The sequence below is a fragment of the Lactuca virosa genome, chromosome 2 (genome assembly GCF_052849685.1).
Source record: "Lactuca virosa cultivar CGN04683 chromosome 2, Lactuca_virosa_CGN04683_v6, whole genome shotgun sequence".
Taxonomy (NCBI): domain Eukaryota; kingdom Viridiplantae; phylum Streptophyta; class Magnoliopsida; order Asterales; family Asteraceae; genus Lactuca; species Lactuca virosa.
In genome coordinates this window covers 96,486,931-96,505,636 of record NC_136427.1, presented here as the reverse complement: position 1 = coordinate 96,505,636, position 18,706 = coordinate 96,486,931, and the positions used below count along the sequence as shown (strand labels likewise).

General features: G+C 35.6%; 1 protein-coding gene and 1 pseudogene across 2 annotated transcripts; both read right to left on the bottom strand.

Moving 5' to 3' along the window:
* Positions 1-7,120: 7,120 nt before the first annotated feature.
* LOC145159311 (transcription factor HBP-1b(c38)-like) lies at positions 7,121-16,290 on the bottom strand. Of its 2 annotated transcripts, XM_079078252.1 has the most exons (10): positions 15,982-16,289; positions 15,168-15,243; positions 14,836-15,027; positions 14,367-14,432; positions 13,778-13,837; positions 12,680-12,757; positions 12,481-12,532; positions 11,371-11,642; positions 10,656-10,907; positions 7,121-7,705 (listed from the first exon to the last, which is right to left on the bottom strand). In XM_079078252.1, exons 3-10 carry the CDS (start codon positions 14,899-14,901, stop codon positions 7,559-7,561), a joined length of 993 nt encoding a protein of 330 aa, XP_078934378.1. In that variant the 5' UTR covers positions 14,902-15,027; positions 15,168-15,243; positions 15,982-16,289; the 3' UTR covers positions 7,121-7,558. The 2 variants fall into 2 exon arrangements, with proteins under 2 accessions (XP_078934378.1, XP_078934379.1); XM_079078253.1 differs by lacking the exon at positions 15,168-15,243 and having other exon boundaries at positions 15,982-16,290.
* Positions 7,713-10,627, bottom strand: LOC145159312 (UDP-glycosyltransferase 73E1 pseudogene; annotated as a pseudogene).
* Positions 16,291-18,706: the final 2,416 nt, after the last annotated feature.

The following is an 18,706-nucleotide window of genomic DNA, read 5'->3' as shown; positions in this document are numbered from 1 at the left end:
ATTTTACTGTCATACCCTTGCGCCAAAGCACAAACCGAACGCTCGGTGCCCATAACCTACATTATTTGTTACCAAATGGGTCTAAACCTTTCTTTCCCAAATCCCAAAGTCTTATGATACTTGATCCTCGGGTTACGACCCCGAATTATGAATTGAACCGAAATAGGGTGTTACAACTCTCCCCCACTTAAATTAGATTTCATCCTCTAAATAGCTCCTTTCTACCTTCCAGCCACCTGACAATTCGGACGATACCTCTACAACCCCGATACAAACTGGTAAGTAGACCCATACTTACAACAACCTTTAAACGTTATAACTAAACTCAACCTTAACATGGCTCACATACCCTAACGAAGAATAGTTACTTGTCCTATTAGCGTTAACCATTAAAGAGTAACCATCAATACTTTTCCCGGAATCCAAAATCCTAAAACCTTGCCTGACTCCCTGACAGACAGACCCTTCTTAATCACTACCAATACGGGTCCACTACGCAATCCAAAATGAGCATAACCCCTCCCGACCCTGTTTTACCTTTTTTGTTTCCACTGGGGAACTGAATCTCTAACCATTCATTGTTGCCGAAAACCCTTTGCTTGAAAGACAAGATGATTTCTAACATGAGTCTCAATTGTGGATACCATCACAAAATCACCTTGTTGTCCCATAATTATAATTATGTTGCAGCCGAGACCTCCCTGGTCTCTTAGTTACCTACCAATTAACCGATATACCAGATTTCCAACTGGTTGTTGAGGTTGATACCCTCACATAGTCACGTCATGCGACTCTTGAACGAGGGTCTATCTGGCAAGAGTTGTCCTAACTTGCTTGCCATAATGGCTCCAACAGCCCTTCTAATACCACTAATGAATAACATAACCAACCATTACATTGATGCATAAAATCCACCTTGCTATAAACGAATGCTACATGCCCAGCTGTAGTCTTATGTCACCATCGGCCTCATACGACTCACAACCTTCCTTAGTTCCACGAATATTGTGGCCTTCCTACAGTCTCATGACCTGTCCTACTATGGTCTAATCCCTCCTAGAGGAAACTATGAGCCCAAACCACATATTTACCCTGCTCTCATAGCTGCTCAAGAACCAGGTGAATGCTACGGGTCACCCTGCAGTCTTACAACACTATAACACTGCCTACCAACTTAGTGAATGCTATGGCCACCCCCGCAGTTTTACAACACTACAATACTGCCATGGACCCAACCCATGGTATTACTATCCATCAAGCATACCAGCCACAATCAAGCACGAGTCAAAACCATATTGACTGAATCCTAATCAGGTGTTCGAATTATTGTTGGGTATGTTATGTTGCGTCATGGGCGTAATATTGTATATCCGGATTGGGCCTGTCCATCCGTGATTATTATAGGGTTTAGCTATAAATAGTGCATGCATGTATGCCTTAGAAACTAACGTGATTATAGTGATTATTGCTTTTATAACCCTAAACACCTCTACAGTCGAAGTTCTTAATCGAGCTCTTCTGAGGTGTTAAAGTTTAATCATTCGACATCTTTAAATCTATTCATGTGTTCTTCATTACGTCTTTAATTGTTTATCTGCTTAGAATCTATCGATCCTACTAGAACTTTGTTCTAACAATTGGTATCAGAGCAGGAGACTGTGTGATCAATACACATTCCTTCTGTGTTAAGAATTCTTTAGGGTTTCCGCTTTTACCGAATATATAGAAGCCGTCTTCTTCCTGTCGACGGTAACTCTTGTGTTTGATAAAACCCTAATCTCAAGATTACAGGTCTGATTCTAGCGGTTCTAAGAAAAGGCTCACCATGTCTCACGAAGATTCTCAAACTAATCCCATCAACATCTCTAATAGCATTGGATCCACTACAAGGGTTCCCATTCTTTAACACAAGACTATGAAGTATGGGCGCATAACTTTGAAGATTACGTGGTTGGATCTGAAGATAATGGTTATCTCATCTGGGAAGCTATCACGCTCGGGCCATTTGTTCACTCTGGAACGAACACAACTGTCAAGATTCAAAAAGAGTATAATAAGCTGGTGGCGGACATAGATAAGATGTCGCAGGATGAGAAGGACAAGTTGCTATGCAATGTGAAGGCCATGAGAATGATCAGATTCGCTTTGCAATCTGACACTTTTCGGTTAGTTGGTTCATGCACGACGGCTAAAGAAATTTGGGATAAGTTGAAAGAACTTTACTCAACCGATGAAGATCTAGAGCACTCTATTCAAACCTTGCTGCTCTCATAATTTGGAGTTTTCGAACAGAAACCTGAAGAGAAACTGATACAAACCTTCGATCGCTTCAATCATCTCCTAAACAAGATGATCAAGCATGGTATAGAAAGAAAGTTGATCGAGCAAAAGGTAACCTTCATGAATGGTTTGAGACCAGAATGGATGACAGTAGTTTCAACAGTGAAAGCTCACGAGCAATTTAAATCTTACTCACTAGCGAAACTTGTGGGCATACTTAAATCCCATGAGAGTGTGGTAACCAAGGAGGCGAAGGTAGTTTCGGGTGTGGTATCGTTGGCCCTTGTCTCAAAAAGCAAAAGTGTTGCAGAAGAAGAGGAGGAGTCAGATATGTCTAAGTGTGACCTTACAAGCGAAGAATATGCTATGATGGTCACCAATCCAAAGAAGTTTGCATGAAGGAAATTCCCTGTCAATAAGAACCGAAACTGGCAGGGAAGTTACAGTTCTGAGAAGGTAAAAGATGAAGCGAAGAATACTTCTCAAAAGGAAGACGACAAAAAGGAGAGCAAGCTTGCAGGAGACTCTGGATTCGACTGCAATTACTGTCATGGCAAGAACCACTTTGCCAAAGATTGCATGCTGAGGAAAATGGCAGAGAAAAGAGATGGTGAAGATGATGAGGCGTATTACATGCGAAAGTTGGAAGAGATCAAGAAAAAGAAGGCAACTAACAGTTCAATGAATGCCTTGATTGTGCAGGAAAATGCAGATGAAGATGAATTCGGTGGCGTTGAAGTCTGGTCAACCGATTCTGAGGATGAAGAAGTGAGAAAGCCCACACATGGAAGAGCTTATGTGGCAAGGGATGCAGGTTCGGCTGGAAAATGTTTGATGGTTACAGCTGGTAGACCAACCGAAAGTGCAAGTAAGGAGCCGAACCTAACTGAGGACAAGTGCTTTGCAGCCAAGCCCGTGAGCGAGAAGATCAACGACTGTGATCGGCTGATCAAAAAGGTACAATCCATCCTTGAATCACTTAAAGTTCCAGTAACAAATTATGAAGAAGAATTAAATGAATTAAATTTTAAATTTTCTAACTTAAGTGGTAGTCTCATGCAAACTCGCTTAGCGAACTCTAACCTAACTGACCAACTCAGCAGGGTGTCTTCAAAGAGTGAGGAGAGAAGGATGTGGATTGAGCTGAAGGAGACGGAGTTAAATAGGGCTAGGGATGAAATTATTTATTTGCAACGAGACAATTTAAAGTTTTTGAAACAAAGGAATGTTTTTTGTTTAATTGCTAAGCGCTTATATACTAATATTGCTCAATTGCACTTAAGTTGTGAAATAGGGAAAAAGATTCATAAGATGATCTTACCCTTCCTTGAATTTAAGGAGGATGAGGTCATCGCTGAATGTGAATCAATAATGTCCTCAGAAGAGACATCCATCACTTAAAAAATCGGATTGGACAAGATAGAGACCTTGATTGACTCTAAGGAACATAAATGTATGCTCAAAAATCTTTTAGATGAAAGTGATAGGTTAAAAATTAAGTCCGAGACCATTAAATCATTTGACTCGTCTAACGCCAAACTAATTTCAGAACGTAAAATGAACATCGAAAATACGTTTGAATTTGATGAGGAAAGTGAGATGAGCGAAATCTCAATAGAAGACGTGGTTGATTGCTCTGAGTTTATGAAGAGCGAAACCGAGAATGAGAAACCCCTCATATCTGAAAATTCGGTTGAATACGCTCGCCTGTCAAAAGACAAGCCACAGAAACTCAAAGAGAAAGCAATGGTTTATCAAAAGGTTCAAACTGTGCCGAATCAGGTATATGCTGTTACAGGGGTCACTACAAAACAAACAACAGAATTGAAAATCCTGGTCGACAAAGACAATGCTGAAGGGTGCGACGATTATTTCTGGTCAGCCCCAATTGATAACGCAGACGAAACCATCGGCTTATCGGAGCAAACCTCATGGAGGGTAAAAGGAAGATATGTTGTTGAACCTATCAACAAACCCTCGAGTTTCGACAAACCAAGCACAAGTGGAACAAAAGAGATCCCTGAAGAACCAAAGAGAACACCGAATGTTCCTATTAAGACAACCAAAACTCAAAAGGAGAAGCCAAAATCAAGCTTCAATATTCACAAATCTCAGAAGGAGTTAGCTGAACAGAAACGCCAAAGAAATCAAAGATACATGAAAAATCTGAATGAGCGAAAGCGGTATTGGCAATCTCAAAACCCTAACTACGTTCCTTCAAAGAAAGAGTCAATTGTCAACGAAAAGGAGAAGCTGAAAGGAAAAGAAAATTTCAGTCCAAGCTCCTACTATTCCAAAGCTCAGAACCGAACGTCTACTTTCGGTTCCAAAACTAGCGCTCAGAACCGAACGTCCAGTTTCGGTCCCAACGTCAAGGCTGACAACCGAACGTCTAGTTTCGGTCCCAAGTCAAGTTTCGGTCCTTCCTACTCCCAAAGAAAACCGAAATCAGTGAAGGACATCAAAGGAAAGGGAAAGCTTGATTCAGATTCTGATTTCAATAATAAGAAAAAAGTCAGCTAACCCTAGGATTCAAAAGAAAATTCCAAAACCATCTAACAACACACCATCTAATACACCAAAATTTAAACAAGATAAAAACAAAATCAAGGTGTATATGTAACATCCCAAAATTTCGAGTCCAAAAATTTCATTTTAACTAACTGATTATAAAGGCATTCATAAGAAAACCACATAAAAGATATCATTCCGTAATCCATATATCATGTCTGAAAACCCAAGTCATAAAATAGTATCATGTCAGAGTACAATCCCATAATATCTCAAGTGCGGAAAATCAATGCGAGTGTGTATGATGTGCTGCTACCGCGCCAGCTCCTTCCCCTTCGCTGAAAAGGTACCTGAAACCAAAACTATAAACTGTAAGCACGAACCTTAGTGAGTTCCCCCATCGTACCGCATACCATACAATCACATAACATACATATACTGTCAGGCATATCTGGGTGCCCGACCTACCCCTTCGGTCCTCTCGACCGGATGCCGCCTAGCATATCCGGGTGCTGGCCTCCCCTTCGGTCCTCTCGACCGGATACTGCCTAGCATATCTGGGTGCTGGCCTCCCCTTCGGTCCTCTCGACCGGATACGGGGACTATTTCACCCCACTACTACTACCACATAACATGTACACATAATCACATTCTATCTAGCATGACTGGGTATGACTACCCCCCCTTCGGCCCTATCGACCGGAAATCTTGGGGACTATCTCCCCTACTGCTAACATCATATCATACTAGCACATAACATAACAGGTAGTAGCAAACCTAGATGAATATCACAAAGACAATCATCTATCATACAGCTCCTATAAACGCAACATCATATAACCATATTTTTCACCTATAAACGCAACATCATATAACCATATTTTTCACACCATTCTTCTATTTTATACCTTTTTAACACCATAAAGATGGAATTTTTTTTTTTACAAAATTTGATTCGGATGACAATGAAGAGTTTATCACAACATTTTTTAGTGTTGTGCAAAACATAGCCGATGAAGATCGTACGAAAGTTACTAATACAAGAGCACTTGTCAATCGAGATCGGTAAACTACACATGAATTTTTGGTACATGATTATTTTTTCCGATAATTGTGATGCAACATTCGAATGTTGTTTCCGTCTTAACAGGGCATTATTTTTACGTATTAGTAATATTTTAGAGGCACGATATGGATACTTTCAGCAAAAACCAAATGCTAGAGGTAGAATGAGCATTATTTTTTAACTTGTAATGTTGACTCTCAATTTTATTGGTTGTATGATTTCCAAAGTTCAGAAGTTCGTCATTCCAAGTCGATACTAATATTTCCTTATATTGTGTCCTAAACAGACATATTAACCGTACTTAAATAAAATATCGTGATAAGTAGAAAATAAATATACATCATCTCTTAGAATTTCCAAAGGATTAAATTTTCTCTCCATCTAGTCCTGAAGACAGCTGAAATAGAGAAACGGATGTTTTTAATATATAATGAGCTTGTTCATATGGTGATATATATAATGATATAATTGTCTACGTAACATCATGTCATATTTGGAATATCTCAATCGATCGTCAAGTAATTACTGTACAGTTTTGGAATGATACAATTATAATTTCAGAAGCCCTCGTCCCCTAGTGATAATTTAAAAATCAAATCTTGCAACTGGATTTTTAATTTGAATACAATTTACAGTTCATCATGCATCTCCCCTTTAAATGTAAAAATATCCCTCTTATATGTTTTAAACCAAAAAACAATTACAACAATATCATAAATAATAAATAATAATCAGCACAATAAAGTAAAAGGTATATACAATAAAATAAATTATAAAAAAAATAATTAAAAAAATTAAAAAAAAAAAAAAAACTGTTGTTAATTAAAGAATATACATATCTTGGTTTTATATTTAGTTTATAGTTAAGATTTTAAATTAATAAGTATTTTATTAAAAACATGAATATCTTTTTACTCAAAATCTGTATATTATTTAATTAATATTAATATATTTGACTTTAAAAAATAAAATAAAATAAAAATCTAGTTTGAACCTCCTAGAGATGATTTGTTTATCGGTTATAAAACATAACCACACAAACCAATTCTAACAACCATCACGACCAACATTTTCTCAAGCCAATGTTTTTAAAAGATCTAAAATCCAAAACTCAAAAAATGTAAAAATAATTTCAAATCCAAAACCAAAAGAAAATCCATAAAATCTATAATAAATTAAACAGTTGTTCATAGGGAAAGAATAAGAAACATGTCCCCAATAACGAATGTCATTATGGAAACTAGAAAGATACAGACAACAAAATACAAACCAAATTCAAACATTAGCATTTAAAAAAGCACAAGGAAACTACAAATTCATAATGTACCTATCTTGTCAGTTTAAATTAACACAAAGATTACACCAAATTATTGCAAATTCTATAAGTTAAATCATTGAGATATCATCATCATAATCATTCATACAAAAGGGTACAAGGAGGTAGAAGTAGAACTCAGCACCATTACACCATATTTGAAGAAGAAGAAGATAACCAGGAATGAGTCCAACAACTTGAGAGATGAGAGATGAGAGATGAGATACACATATATTTGCTGCTCTTCCTGCTTGTTACAAATCCTTACCACTTTCTTGCAAATGAGAGTTTTTTTTTTTTTTTCTTTTTTTTCTTTTTGTATAATTGATACAAACAACAAGCTCAAGTCACATTTTGTGATTGAAAAGAAGGATTTGATGAGTCATTCACTCACGAGGGCGTGCTAGCCATAATGAGCTCAAAGCTCGAAGCCGAGAGGAATAGTCATTGATGGCTATAAGTGCTCGAGCTGATTGACGTGTTGTCAGTATTCGATGCATTTGTTGTAAAGTTTGTTGCCTCAAATTGTCTGCCTGTTATTTCATTAAATAATAACAAATTAATCACCTATATAATTCTTTTCCTACATCTAAGTTGTTTTTTTATTTCCATTAAAGGGGTTGTTTGATAGTTGCTGAGAAGCTCTGACAGACTCTGACTGAGTTTGCATTTGAACTGGACCATGCTGTTTGATTATGCATCTAACTGACTGTGTTGATTGATCAAAATGACCATATTACCCTTATGTTCTATTTTTGTGTTGGATAGAATGTTTCGTTTGATACGTCGTGTATGGGTAAAATGGCTGAATGGGTAATGATGATTTGTATGGATAAAGTGTTGTATAGATAAGATTTGTTTCTTTTCTAGACCAAATAAACCGTCTGAATGATACTAAATGACCATTTTACCCTTGAATGACCATTTCATCATTTTTAACCGTGGGGCAAAGGGTTGGGGTCTTAATATATTAAGTCATGTATAATGAGTAAAGAGGTTAAATTGGTAATGATGGTAGTATTGATAGAGTGTTGGTTGTATGGATAGAGTACACATAAGATTTGTTTTTTTTTTTCTAGGGAAAATGACAAAAATGCCCTATAAAGTTTCTAGGGTTGGTCAATTCAGTCCCTAAAGTTTTTGTCGGGCTTTATGGGTCCCTAAACTAGAATACGACCTGCTCTTTTAGTCCCTATCAACCTGTAATAGCCGGTTCATAATAGCCGGTTCAGTGACCATTTAGACCAAAAAAACTTACATTGTGCCCCTATAAAACCAAAAAAAATAAGTTCGGGGTGAATGTGGTCATGGTGCAAACTGCTGGACTGGAAATCTAACTTGGAGCTGAGTTGTTCAAGAGTGATACGTGGATGTATTAGTGAACCATATATATGTGACATAGAGTTTCCGGTTAACGTTGAGAGATCATTTTTAGACGAAGCACATAAGTTTTCTCTCTCATCCTCTCATCTAAAAAATCTAGCAACCTGTTGTTCGTCATTCCTTTCTTCTGTATTAGATATAAGATTTGTAAACTGTTTTCGTTTTACTTAATTAGATATAGGATTGATTAGGTGAGTGCTGAGTGTAATTTGTAGGGAGAATTTTCTTGTAATTTGTTTGGAATATGGTTCTATGTCAACAAAGGACTGATTCAGTAATTCCTGTGTTCGTTAATATATTGATACCATACATCCTTATGAATAATGGATGGTGTTGCAGTAAAGTTTTGAGAGTATTTCACCAACCATATCGAGCAAGCAATGCACGTGTTGACACTAACCCTTATGAATATTGATTCCATAGAGGTCTTGGTGTTCCAACCTTTCTATAATTATTTAAAAAATATGTAAGCACAAAGGGCAACATGCTAGTAATAAAACCGGTCCAATACACCACGCCTTTTTATCTTTTGCCTTTGCGAATTCTTCAACATACTCAGGCTCTAACTCGTCGAAGCTATTCACGACAATCCCATATGCAGCTTTTCCAACTTCTTCTATACGTTGAAACATCTCCATCCTTTCTTTTTAGTATCTTTTTGGCCAATCAAAAGCCTGGGGTTTGGTAACTTCGATCCGGTCAGCACAAAGTACTCAGAGTCGGATTTGATTTCATCAAGTATTCTAGTATTCGCTACTATGTGTATGCATAGGTACGTGTAGCATCCTGGTCCGTAGAAAACAAGCCTAGGAATATTTAACCTCTTAGCCGTCCATGGTAAACCACTATCTGAGATGATGCAACTTGGAGCAGGAGTTAAATGTCGGAGCATGCTTTCAGTTGGTTCTTCCAACATGGCAATGGCGTCAAAAAAATTTGACCACGAGTGCAGTTGATGGAATCAAGTCAAAACTCTGGCATCCTTCAGGCAATCCAACTTCAGCTAAAGGGAGTTTGAGTTCAAGTACTTGAATCTTGAGGTTAGCTTTAATTGCACGATCAGTGACTGATTTAAAATGATTAGCGTTAAATGGAGTTGTGATTATAGTGACAAGAACACCGCGTTGGGCTAGCATTCTGGCAATGTCCACCATGGGTATCATATGGCCTTGGGCCATTAGAGGGAACAAGATAAAGTGAAGGTCGGAAGAAGGGAAAGCCATTGGAGTACAAGAATGTGGTTTTGGGTGGTTGTTTCTAGTTCTACATGAGGGATCTATTCACTTGGCTCAAATAACATGTGAAGTGTTGTAAGTGTTTGCCACGTGTCTTAATCTGTGTGATTTGCAAAAACCAAGACCCTTCAAGCTTGACGTTATTTTCTAGATTGTAACTTCACGAATTGATCCCCCGAACTTATTTTTTTGGCTTTATAGGAGCACAATGTGAGTTTTTTTGGTCTAAAAGGTCACTGAACCGGCTATTACAGGTGGACTAAAAGAGCAGGTCATATCCTAGTTTAGGGACCTATAAAGTCCGACAAAAACTTTAGGGACTCAATAGGTAAACCCTAGAAAGTTCGTAGGGCATTTTTGTCATTTTCCCTTTTTTCTAGACCGAATAAACCGTTTAAATGAGACTAAATGACCATTTTATCCTTACATTCCAACAAACAATTTTCACAATATTCATCAATTTTAACATGAGGTAAAGGGTTGGTGTCTTAATACATTACGCCAAGTTTTTTTTTTCTTTTTGCTTAACACATTAGGTCACTTTGTCCGGATTAAGCCAAAAAGAAACAACCCCTAAAAGTGTGGGTCCCATGAGTCCATGCATGCTTGCCATAGCGCTGGTAAGCATCCAGGGACTCATGTGTGCTCAACCCACTAAGCTCATTAAGGGGTTGTTTGGTAAATCCCACTGAATGGTTCCAAGTTCCAAGTTCCAAGTTCCAACCTCTTAATGGTTAAGAGAAGATAGTGTTGCTTAACCATTCAGAGGCAGTACCGATTTAGATGAATGGTTCCATTCAGAGGTTACGAATTACCAAACAGCCCCTAAGTAAAAGAAAAAAGAAAAGGTAGAATGAGAAATGACCTGTCGAATGAAGCCTTCTAGGGTTCCTAATTTGCCCATAGCCATGGCCATTTGGCCCATGTAATTGGCTACATTGCCTCCTGATGATGGATTTGAGGTGGCAAGAGATCCTGCAATTGTTTCAGCTAATGACTGCTGCAGTGCCTCCATTCCTTGGGACAACGCGTCCTCCGCCTGCTGTGATGACTGCTGTAAATTCCCAATTGCCAATAACTGCTGCTCTGTCAGCGGTTCCAATTGAGTTATAAGCAACTGCATTTAAACACCAACATATTAGAGGGTATTTTTGTCTTTTCATAGTGTCCCATCTTTTTGGGTGGGATAAAATGCAAGAAATAGAAAATGTACGTTTGTTATAGCTTCTTACTTTCATTTTTTTCTCATCATTGAACTCTAGAAAATTTTTTTTTTTTTTTTCTTATTAAAACATTTTACTTTGAAAAATCTACCCAATTGTAGAACTGTACTTTCAATCTTTTTTTTATTAGGGGTTAGAACAATGTACTTTAAAAAATCTAATCAGCTTTGTATTTGAGTTAGAACACTGTAATTGGGAAGATGTCTCAAAGTATAATTAATGTGCTAAGAGAATGAAATGAAAAAATCTAAGCACAATGTCCTAAAAAAAAAAAAAAAAAAAAACTAAAAGTAGAATGTTGTAACGAAAGAGTGATATATTTAGCATAATTATTGATGTTGATGATGTGGCACTGACCTTTAAGAGCTCTGAAGAACGGAATCCACCTAACCAAAGAAAACACCTTTCAGCAGGTGTTTTCCACATGCCTGATAAAACATGAAAGACATCTGCTTTAGCAGCATCACCTTTTATTCTGAAAATATCTTCATAATGGCCCACCACCCCATCCACTATGATCCGCAGCTCACCATCACCCGCGTGGTTGCTCACCGCCCCTTTCAGCTCGTTAATCCGGCGGTTGTGCTCCTCCAGCCACCGCCCATATTCCACATCAAAAGCCAATGCTCCTGCGCATTAACCATTCTTTTCTTATTTATTTCCCATTACACCCTTCCAACTTTTTTCTTTACAAAAAAACTACCAAATAATTCGGTAAGTATCTTGTTATTTCTATCTCTATCCTTTGTTTTCCTCTATCTCAATCTCTGTATTTAGTCACTATAATCTCAACATAACTGATCTCATTAAACAATAGCTAACTAACTAAGCTAATAACCGACCTAACTGAGAAATGACCAGAATACCCCTAGAACATGTCTTTATTAAAGAACACTTAAGGAGGTCAAGGTTATGTGGTCAACTCCTTTAAGGCCAACATGATAACTACTACTAAAAGTGCAACACTATACTTTTAACTCTACACTCAGAATCAAGAACAATTGTTATATTTATTGATATATTTAGGACTCAATGGGGAAAACCACCTTTCTGGACTTCATCTATTATGTTATTCTTTCTGCATTAAGTCAAAAAAAAAAAAAAAAAAAAGCTCATATATAGCTTATCAGATTTGATTCCCCATTAAGTCATGCCATGTTTCTGTTTATACTGTCTGGACAAATGATGTTTGAAATATTTGAGAAGATTCCAGGACACTTGGAGAAATGAAAGGAAAAAAAAAACGAGGGCAAATTTGGAAAAAGGAAAAGTTAGGCATATTTGTGAAAGAATTGTTTCCCTGACTTTCTCTATTAAGTCGTTCTTTCTAAACCAAGTAAAAAAGAAACACCCATAAATAGCTTATGAAATTAAGTCATGTCCCTATTAAGTCCATTAGATTAAAAATCACAACACACTTCACATTTTAAAGCTACTAAAAGATTCAAAATCAAAACACAGTCTTACCATTCCCACTCATTGATTGAGATTGTTCTCCTGAACTTGAAATGAAGATACCCTTTCAGAAAACAAAAAGAAACTCATTAACACAACTGAACTATACTAGCTTCAAAATTGAATAAAACAACATCTTATTGGAAAAATATATTAATTTACAACAAATATTAATTTACAACAAATTATTTTATTAGTAGTCAAACCCAACCTGCTGTCGAGCTCTTTGTAGCTCCTGCTCAAGTTGAGTCAGCTTCATTCTACTGCTTTCCAGCTGTTGAACATACGCCTAAATAACAATAAATTGGAAAATAGATATTTGAGTAATTTAAATAAATCAACATGAAATTAAGCTAGAAACACAGGAGCTACACTACACTACACTAACCATTTTCTGCAATTCTTTTTATTAAATTGATAGCTGTATAATGATCAATTTGAGACAAGAAGTAGAGGGGAACAAAGCATGTAACTAATTTCAACCTTCAATGATTTATGTTTGGTTGATTTAATTATAATTTCACAAAAGTGGAGTAATTGATGTGATTGCATATTTGCATGTGTAACTATATGATTGACAAAAAGAATTTGTTTATCTAACTGAAAAAGAAAAGGTGAAAGTATTTAGCAGACTAACTAAAAAATTAGCTGGTAGCTGATAACGTAATAATTTTTGGTAAAAACTAGCTGACAAATGTGAAATGACATAAAAGTACATTTAGATATATAATTAAAAATGGGTTAACACCAAATTTGACCCATCAACTATTTCAAATGTTTACAAAACACCAATTTACACACTGTATTACATCAACTATCAAGCAACCATGAAAATTGTCCTGAATTGCTCTCTAAGCTTTTTTTTACAAAATTATTCTTTTCAATTTATTTTATAAAAATTATGTTTTGACAAACTTTTGACCCAACTTTTTTTCAACTTGGTGTTTTATTACAAATTTGTAAAAATGAATACGTAAAAAGATAGAAAACGAATTTGTGAAAACGAAATCGTAAAAAAACAATAATTTTCTCAAATCTTGCAAAATTATTTCTATAGACAATAATAAATTGTTTTTCTTTCAAGATAACTAACATAAATTATTATGGCATGTGAGGTTTATCCCAGTTTATTTCTTATGTATCAAATATTAAATTTGTATTGGGATAATAATCATAATAAACATCAAGTAACTTCAACACCCCTTTGGAATATAGGAAATGAACAAAGTGAAAAAAATAGCAAAAATCTTGATAGATGATGTGATGAGGATAAAAATTTACATAAAAAAGAAAAAAAAAATTAACTCACTTTCTTCCGCAATCGGCTCTTTCTTGCAGCTTCACGATTTTGAGCAAGTCTACGAAGTGTCTGGAAAAGTATAGTTTAACAAAATAATCAGAAAGATAACAAAAAAACTTACAAAATTTAAATATGTATAAAAGCAAAAGCTACAAAAAACAGATTCATTATAAAATGCAAGAAGCAGTAGCATACTTTCATTTATGTGTATTATAGCATCCTACTTTAGTTTCTTTCTATTACATCATTGTTTTTTTTTTCATAACTTTAAAAAAATCTACCTAATTATAGCATTGTACTTTCAAACTTTTTCTTATTAAGATTATATTTTGAAAAATCTATTGCTTTTAGTTAAAAGAAATGGCATTGCGATAATTATGTAGATTTTCCAAATTACAATGCTATAATAGAATAAACTTGAAGTAAGGTGCTATAACAAACAAATCAATGAAAGCATGATGCTATTTATTGCATTTAATCCTTATTATAAATATCTTATGAGAATGGGGTTATTACTTTATGACATTTCAGAACAAAATGTGTAGCAATTGAAAAGAAACAATAAGAATATATAATTAGAAGTTTAGAACTCAATAACCTTTTGATCCCTTGACTTATCACTGGCATCAGAAACCACAAGCCCATGTGATTGACCACTATGGAACTGCAAAAACATCATAAATACTGCATCTTTAGTATAAATCCAGTTACATGTTTCAAATATTATCATCAATTTAATTTCTATCCTCAATAAATATATTGATTAGTTATGTGTTAAATGCATTACATAGCAATATAGCATCCAAATTTCATTCCTTTCTATTACTACTTTGAGAAATCTATCCAATTATAGCAATGTCATCCAAATACAAAGTAACTTTCACTGCTATAATTACGTAGATTTTTCAAGTCCTAATAAGAAATTTTTTGTAAACAGAATGGCTTATTAGAAAGAAATTAAAAGTAGGAAAGAGTCATCAAGTAAAGCACTAAAATTGATTAATGCTAATACAGATTACTGAATAATGCAACAAAAAGAAAACTTTTTAATTAGTTGACGATATTACCCCCAGAGCCTTGTCTTCTGTGTCCCCATCTGTAGAAGTATCAGTCCTTGGACTGAGTTCTGCCATTATCGACTCTCAGTTAACACAAACCTTTAAGATATCACCAATCTTCTTGTGTAGAAATAGCAATGAAGTTTCAACTGCTATTAGATACCAAACAATACCATCACTTTTGTAAGTATCCAACTGACTCTGCATACATATAATTACAACAAATTAAGCACCAACACTAAAAATGGAGTTTTAAAAAAGATACAGATGAAATGCAATCATATAAAGGAACAAGAGAGTGTAAAATAATTGAAAAACAAACATAGTATCGAGCTCTTCACCTCATTAAAACCTTGCAATGGCACACATTAGAGATAAGGCCATGCACTTGAACTTGGTGAATGCTCTGAATATAATCTGATATAATTCATAACAGATATAGTTACTTACAGATGCAAACAATAGTTGGACTCTAGACTCAGAAAGAAAATGTTAGAAAGTCACCTACTTTTCTTCAAATTAGCAGCTTGTTAGGTACTACAAGAGTACAAGACATGATAAAAGAAAATGTGCCCTATTGAAAACCATGCCTAAGCCTAAACTAAGTCAACTTTAGGTCAAAAGTTCAATTTGAAAAACATGCTCCCTCCCAAGTCCCAACTTGGAAATTTAATGTCAATTTGTACTTCATAAATGCAAGATTTGAATGTATTTAATTGCAAGTTAAAACAGAAATGTTATTCCATTTGTGGCATTGCTATAAAGTACAAAACAATTCGTTGTTTTGTCAAAAAGGAAAGACCCCACGAGTGGCCAATTTGGCAGATTTGGGTACTTTCATCGTAGGGTTTAATCTTTATTATGGGTAACGCCAATTCCGGCAGTGTTAGACGAAAAAAAATCAGGTTCATAGATGATAATTCTGTTCATATTCACAAGGATATAGACCTAAAAAACAGCATAGCTCAATACTCAAAAACCAGTCTGTTAAACCAAAGAAAAGGTCAAAGAAACAAAAACCCATTTCCGTAGTTTAAGTATATACATGTTCTCGCAAGAATACGTATCCAAATTCAACATCAAAAACTTTACTGAACCTATATACGTGTGTGTAGTGGCTGAGGACTTCAAGGGTTTAGAGTTTAAATGACATACCCAGAAATAGAAAGTGGGCGCCAGGCGCAGCCGCTAACTCTCGCCAATTGATTAGAAAGAATCGCGAGAAACAGAGATTGGGTGGAGGCGTTGCTTATTTTGCAGCTCAAGTCGACCGTAGAATTGGTACCATCAAAGCCGTTGGAATTCTGAGACTTGAAGAGAAAGCAGCTGAGTAGAGCAGAGAGAGAGAGAGAGAGAGAGAGAGAGAGAGGGTGAAATCGGGAAGAAAAGAGTGTGATTTGGTGGTAGCAGCTAGTGAGGATGGTCTATGATTTTGACTTTTTGATCCGGGCGACTTCCCAAAACTAAACCCCTGAAAGGAAACCGCTGATGTTTTTTCTGCAAGACCTTTTACCATTTATCTTTTTCGTTTTACAAAGCCTCATTTTCTCAATCTTAATTCCTATTAGCCCTCAGTAAAGAAAAACAAAAAAAATCACAAAAAATACAGCATACTTTTTTAAATAGGTAATTGACGTTATTTTTACCATTTGACAAAATAAATTATCTTTTCAAAATAGTTTAGGTTGTATTTTGACGGTGAAAACTGTTTTTAGTTTTTCAGAACAAGTTTTTTTTTCTTTTTTAAAAAGTAAAGTTTTCTTTCTAAATTTTAGAAAACGCATTCAATTAAACTTTTGAGTTTTATTTTCTGTTTTAGAAAATTATAAAACATGTTTGGTTGTGTATTTTTTTATCGGTTTTCATTTTTCAGTTTTTGTTATTTTAAATAGGGTTTAAATTGTTGTTGAAAAAAAAACTATTGAAATTATTTTAAGTTATGTTAAATAGGATTAAGGTTGGGTTTCGGTAGGGGTAGGTAAGGGTGGGTGGCATGGGTAAGGGGTAGGGTGGGTGGCATGGGTTTACAGTGGGATAGGATAGGTATGTGAGTGACTAGTGTGGATAGGGTACGTGGGGGTGGGTGTGGGAGTAGGTATGGATTAGGTGGTTGGGTATCGGGATATGCAATGGGTAGGTGGTGGGGTAGGGTAGGCAATGGGTAGGTCGTGGCCACTTATGGCCATGCCGTGGCCCTCTAGTGAACAGTTCGTCGCCATTTTCCCCATCTCCACACCGTGGCGACCTAATGTCATGTCGTGGGCACTGGGTTTTCAGCAGCTTAAAGGGTTAAGCTTTTTACTTCGATCTTAAGAGCTCCAAACCTCTGGTCCGAAACCAGGTCTAAAAAGATAAAGTTTCCAACTTTATCCGTTAATATCACCCAAAAGGTCAAAATCTTAAACCCTAGGTTTCAAATGGGTTAAATAAGCCATGACTTTCCCCATTAAGCACTTATTCCGAAAAGTCCATAACTCATTTACTCCAGATCAGTTTCTATTATCAAAACCAACACAAAAGTTGGTGCTTTATAGACATGCATGTCCTGTAACGTCCCAAAAGTTACTGTCACACCCCCAAACCGGAACGTCAGAAATGTTCGGGGGCGGAAGACGTCATGTACAGTATCATAACAATTGCACAATAGTAAATCAAGCAACAACATCCATTGAATATATAAAATATAGTTAATACATGTGTGTTCTTAGAATTGATTGTATGACACCAAAATGCATAGCAAAATAAAAGAAGAGTCTTGAATAGGCTCCGTCTTCTCAAAAGCCTGAGTGAGTGTACCTGTCTACTTGTTCCCTAAGAATACAAGTTATTTTGAAAAGAGAGTATCAACATTTAAGTTGGTGAGTTCATAAGTATTTAGTAATTGAAGTTTGTATTTGTTCCATGAAAATGTTAGTATGTTCCCCAGAAAATCCAATATTTTCTCTATTAAATGAAAAGCAGTCTTAGGCCTTAAGACCAAAATGTTTGTATGATTTTGTACTCTAAAATAGTGTGAGTGTGTGTTTTCCATAAATGTAAGTTTTCTTTGATAGAAAATAGTGTATTGTACTTGTATGAACTATATAGTGTAATAGTTCTGGAAAATAATGATAGGTAGTCCTATTACTTAAAATAAAACCACTGAAGTAATGTTTGTTTTGTAAACCAAAATGTTTTAGTTAATATTTAATGTGAATGAGATTATAACCATGCTAAATCGACTAATGGCCTACACGACGTTCTTCAGGCGTCGAAAAGTTGTGACATTTGTCACCCGTAGACCTGCCGGTCCAACTGTAGCTAACAGTCGAGGTGTGGGATTGTCAGTCCCGTATAGATCTATACACAAATTCACAGTCTCCCTCTAGGAGACTGGTTATAAAATAGGACTTAGCATGAACCTTAATAGGTACCATGAAGTAGTGTCTCACATCCTAATATTAACTCGTTTACGTATAGTGTGTATATGTTTTCTTGTTCTTGTAAATGAATAATGTACTGGTAATGAAAAGTAATTTGTACTTATGTATTGATTCATGTAATGTATTGTTGAACTAGATAATAGTGTGAATGGATCTCAATACTATACCTATTATAGTTTACATATGTTATGTTTGTACTGAAAGTGATTAACACTGTTACTGAAATAAGTTTAATACTCATATATATACTTGGCATGTATAATTAAGGGTTAACTGACAGTCGGACATGTGATCTTACCCTAAGCCCACAACCAAACAAGGAACATGAGTCAAGGCAAGAGCAATAGTCTTAAGTCCGTTAAATCATAATTATACATAAATAGATATATGAATATAGTTTGATAAAAACAACAATTTAAGAGGTTGAAAAACAATTTAAAAAGGGTTGATAAGTTTTA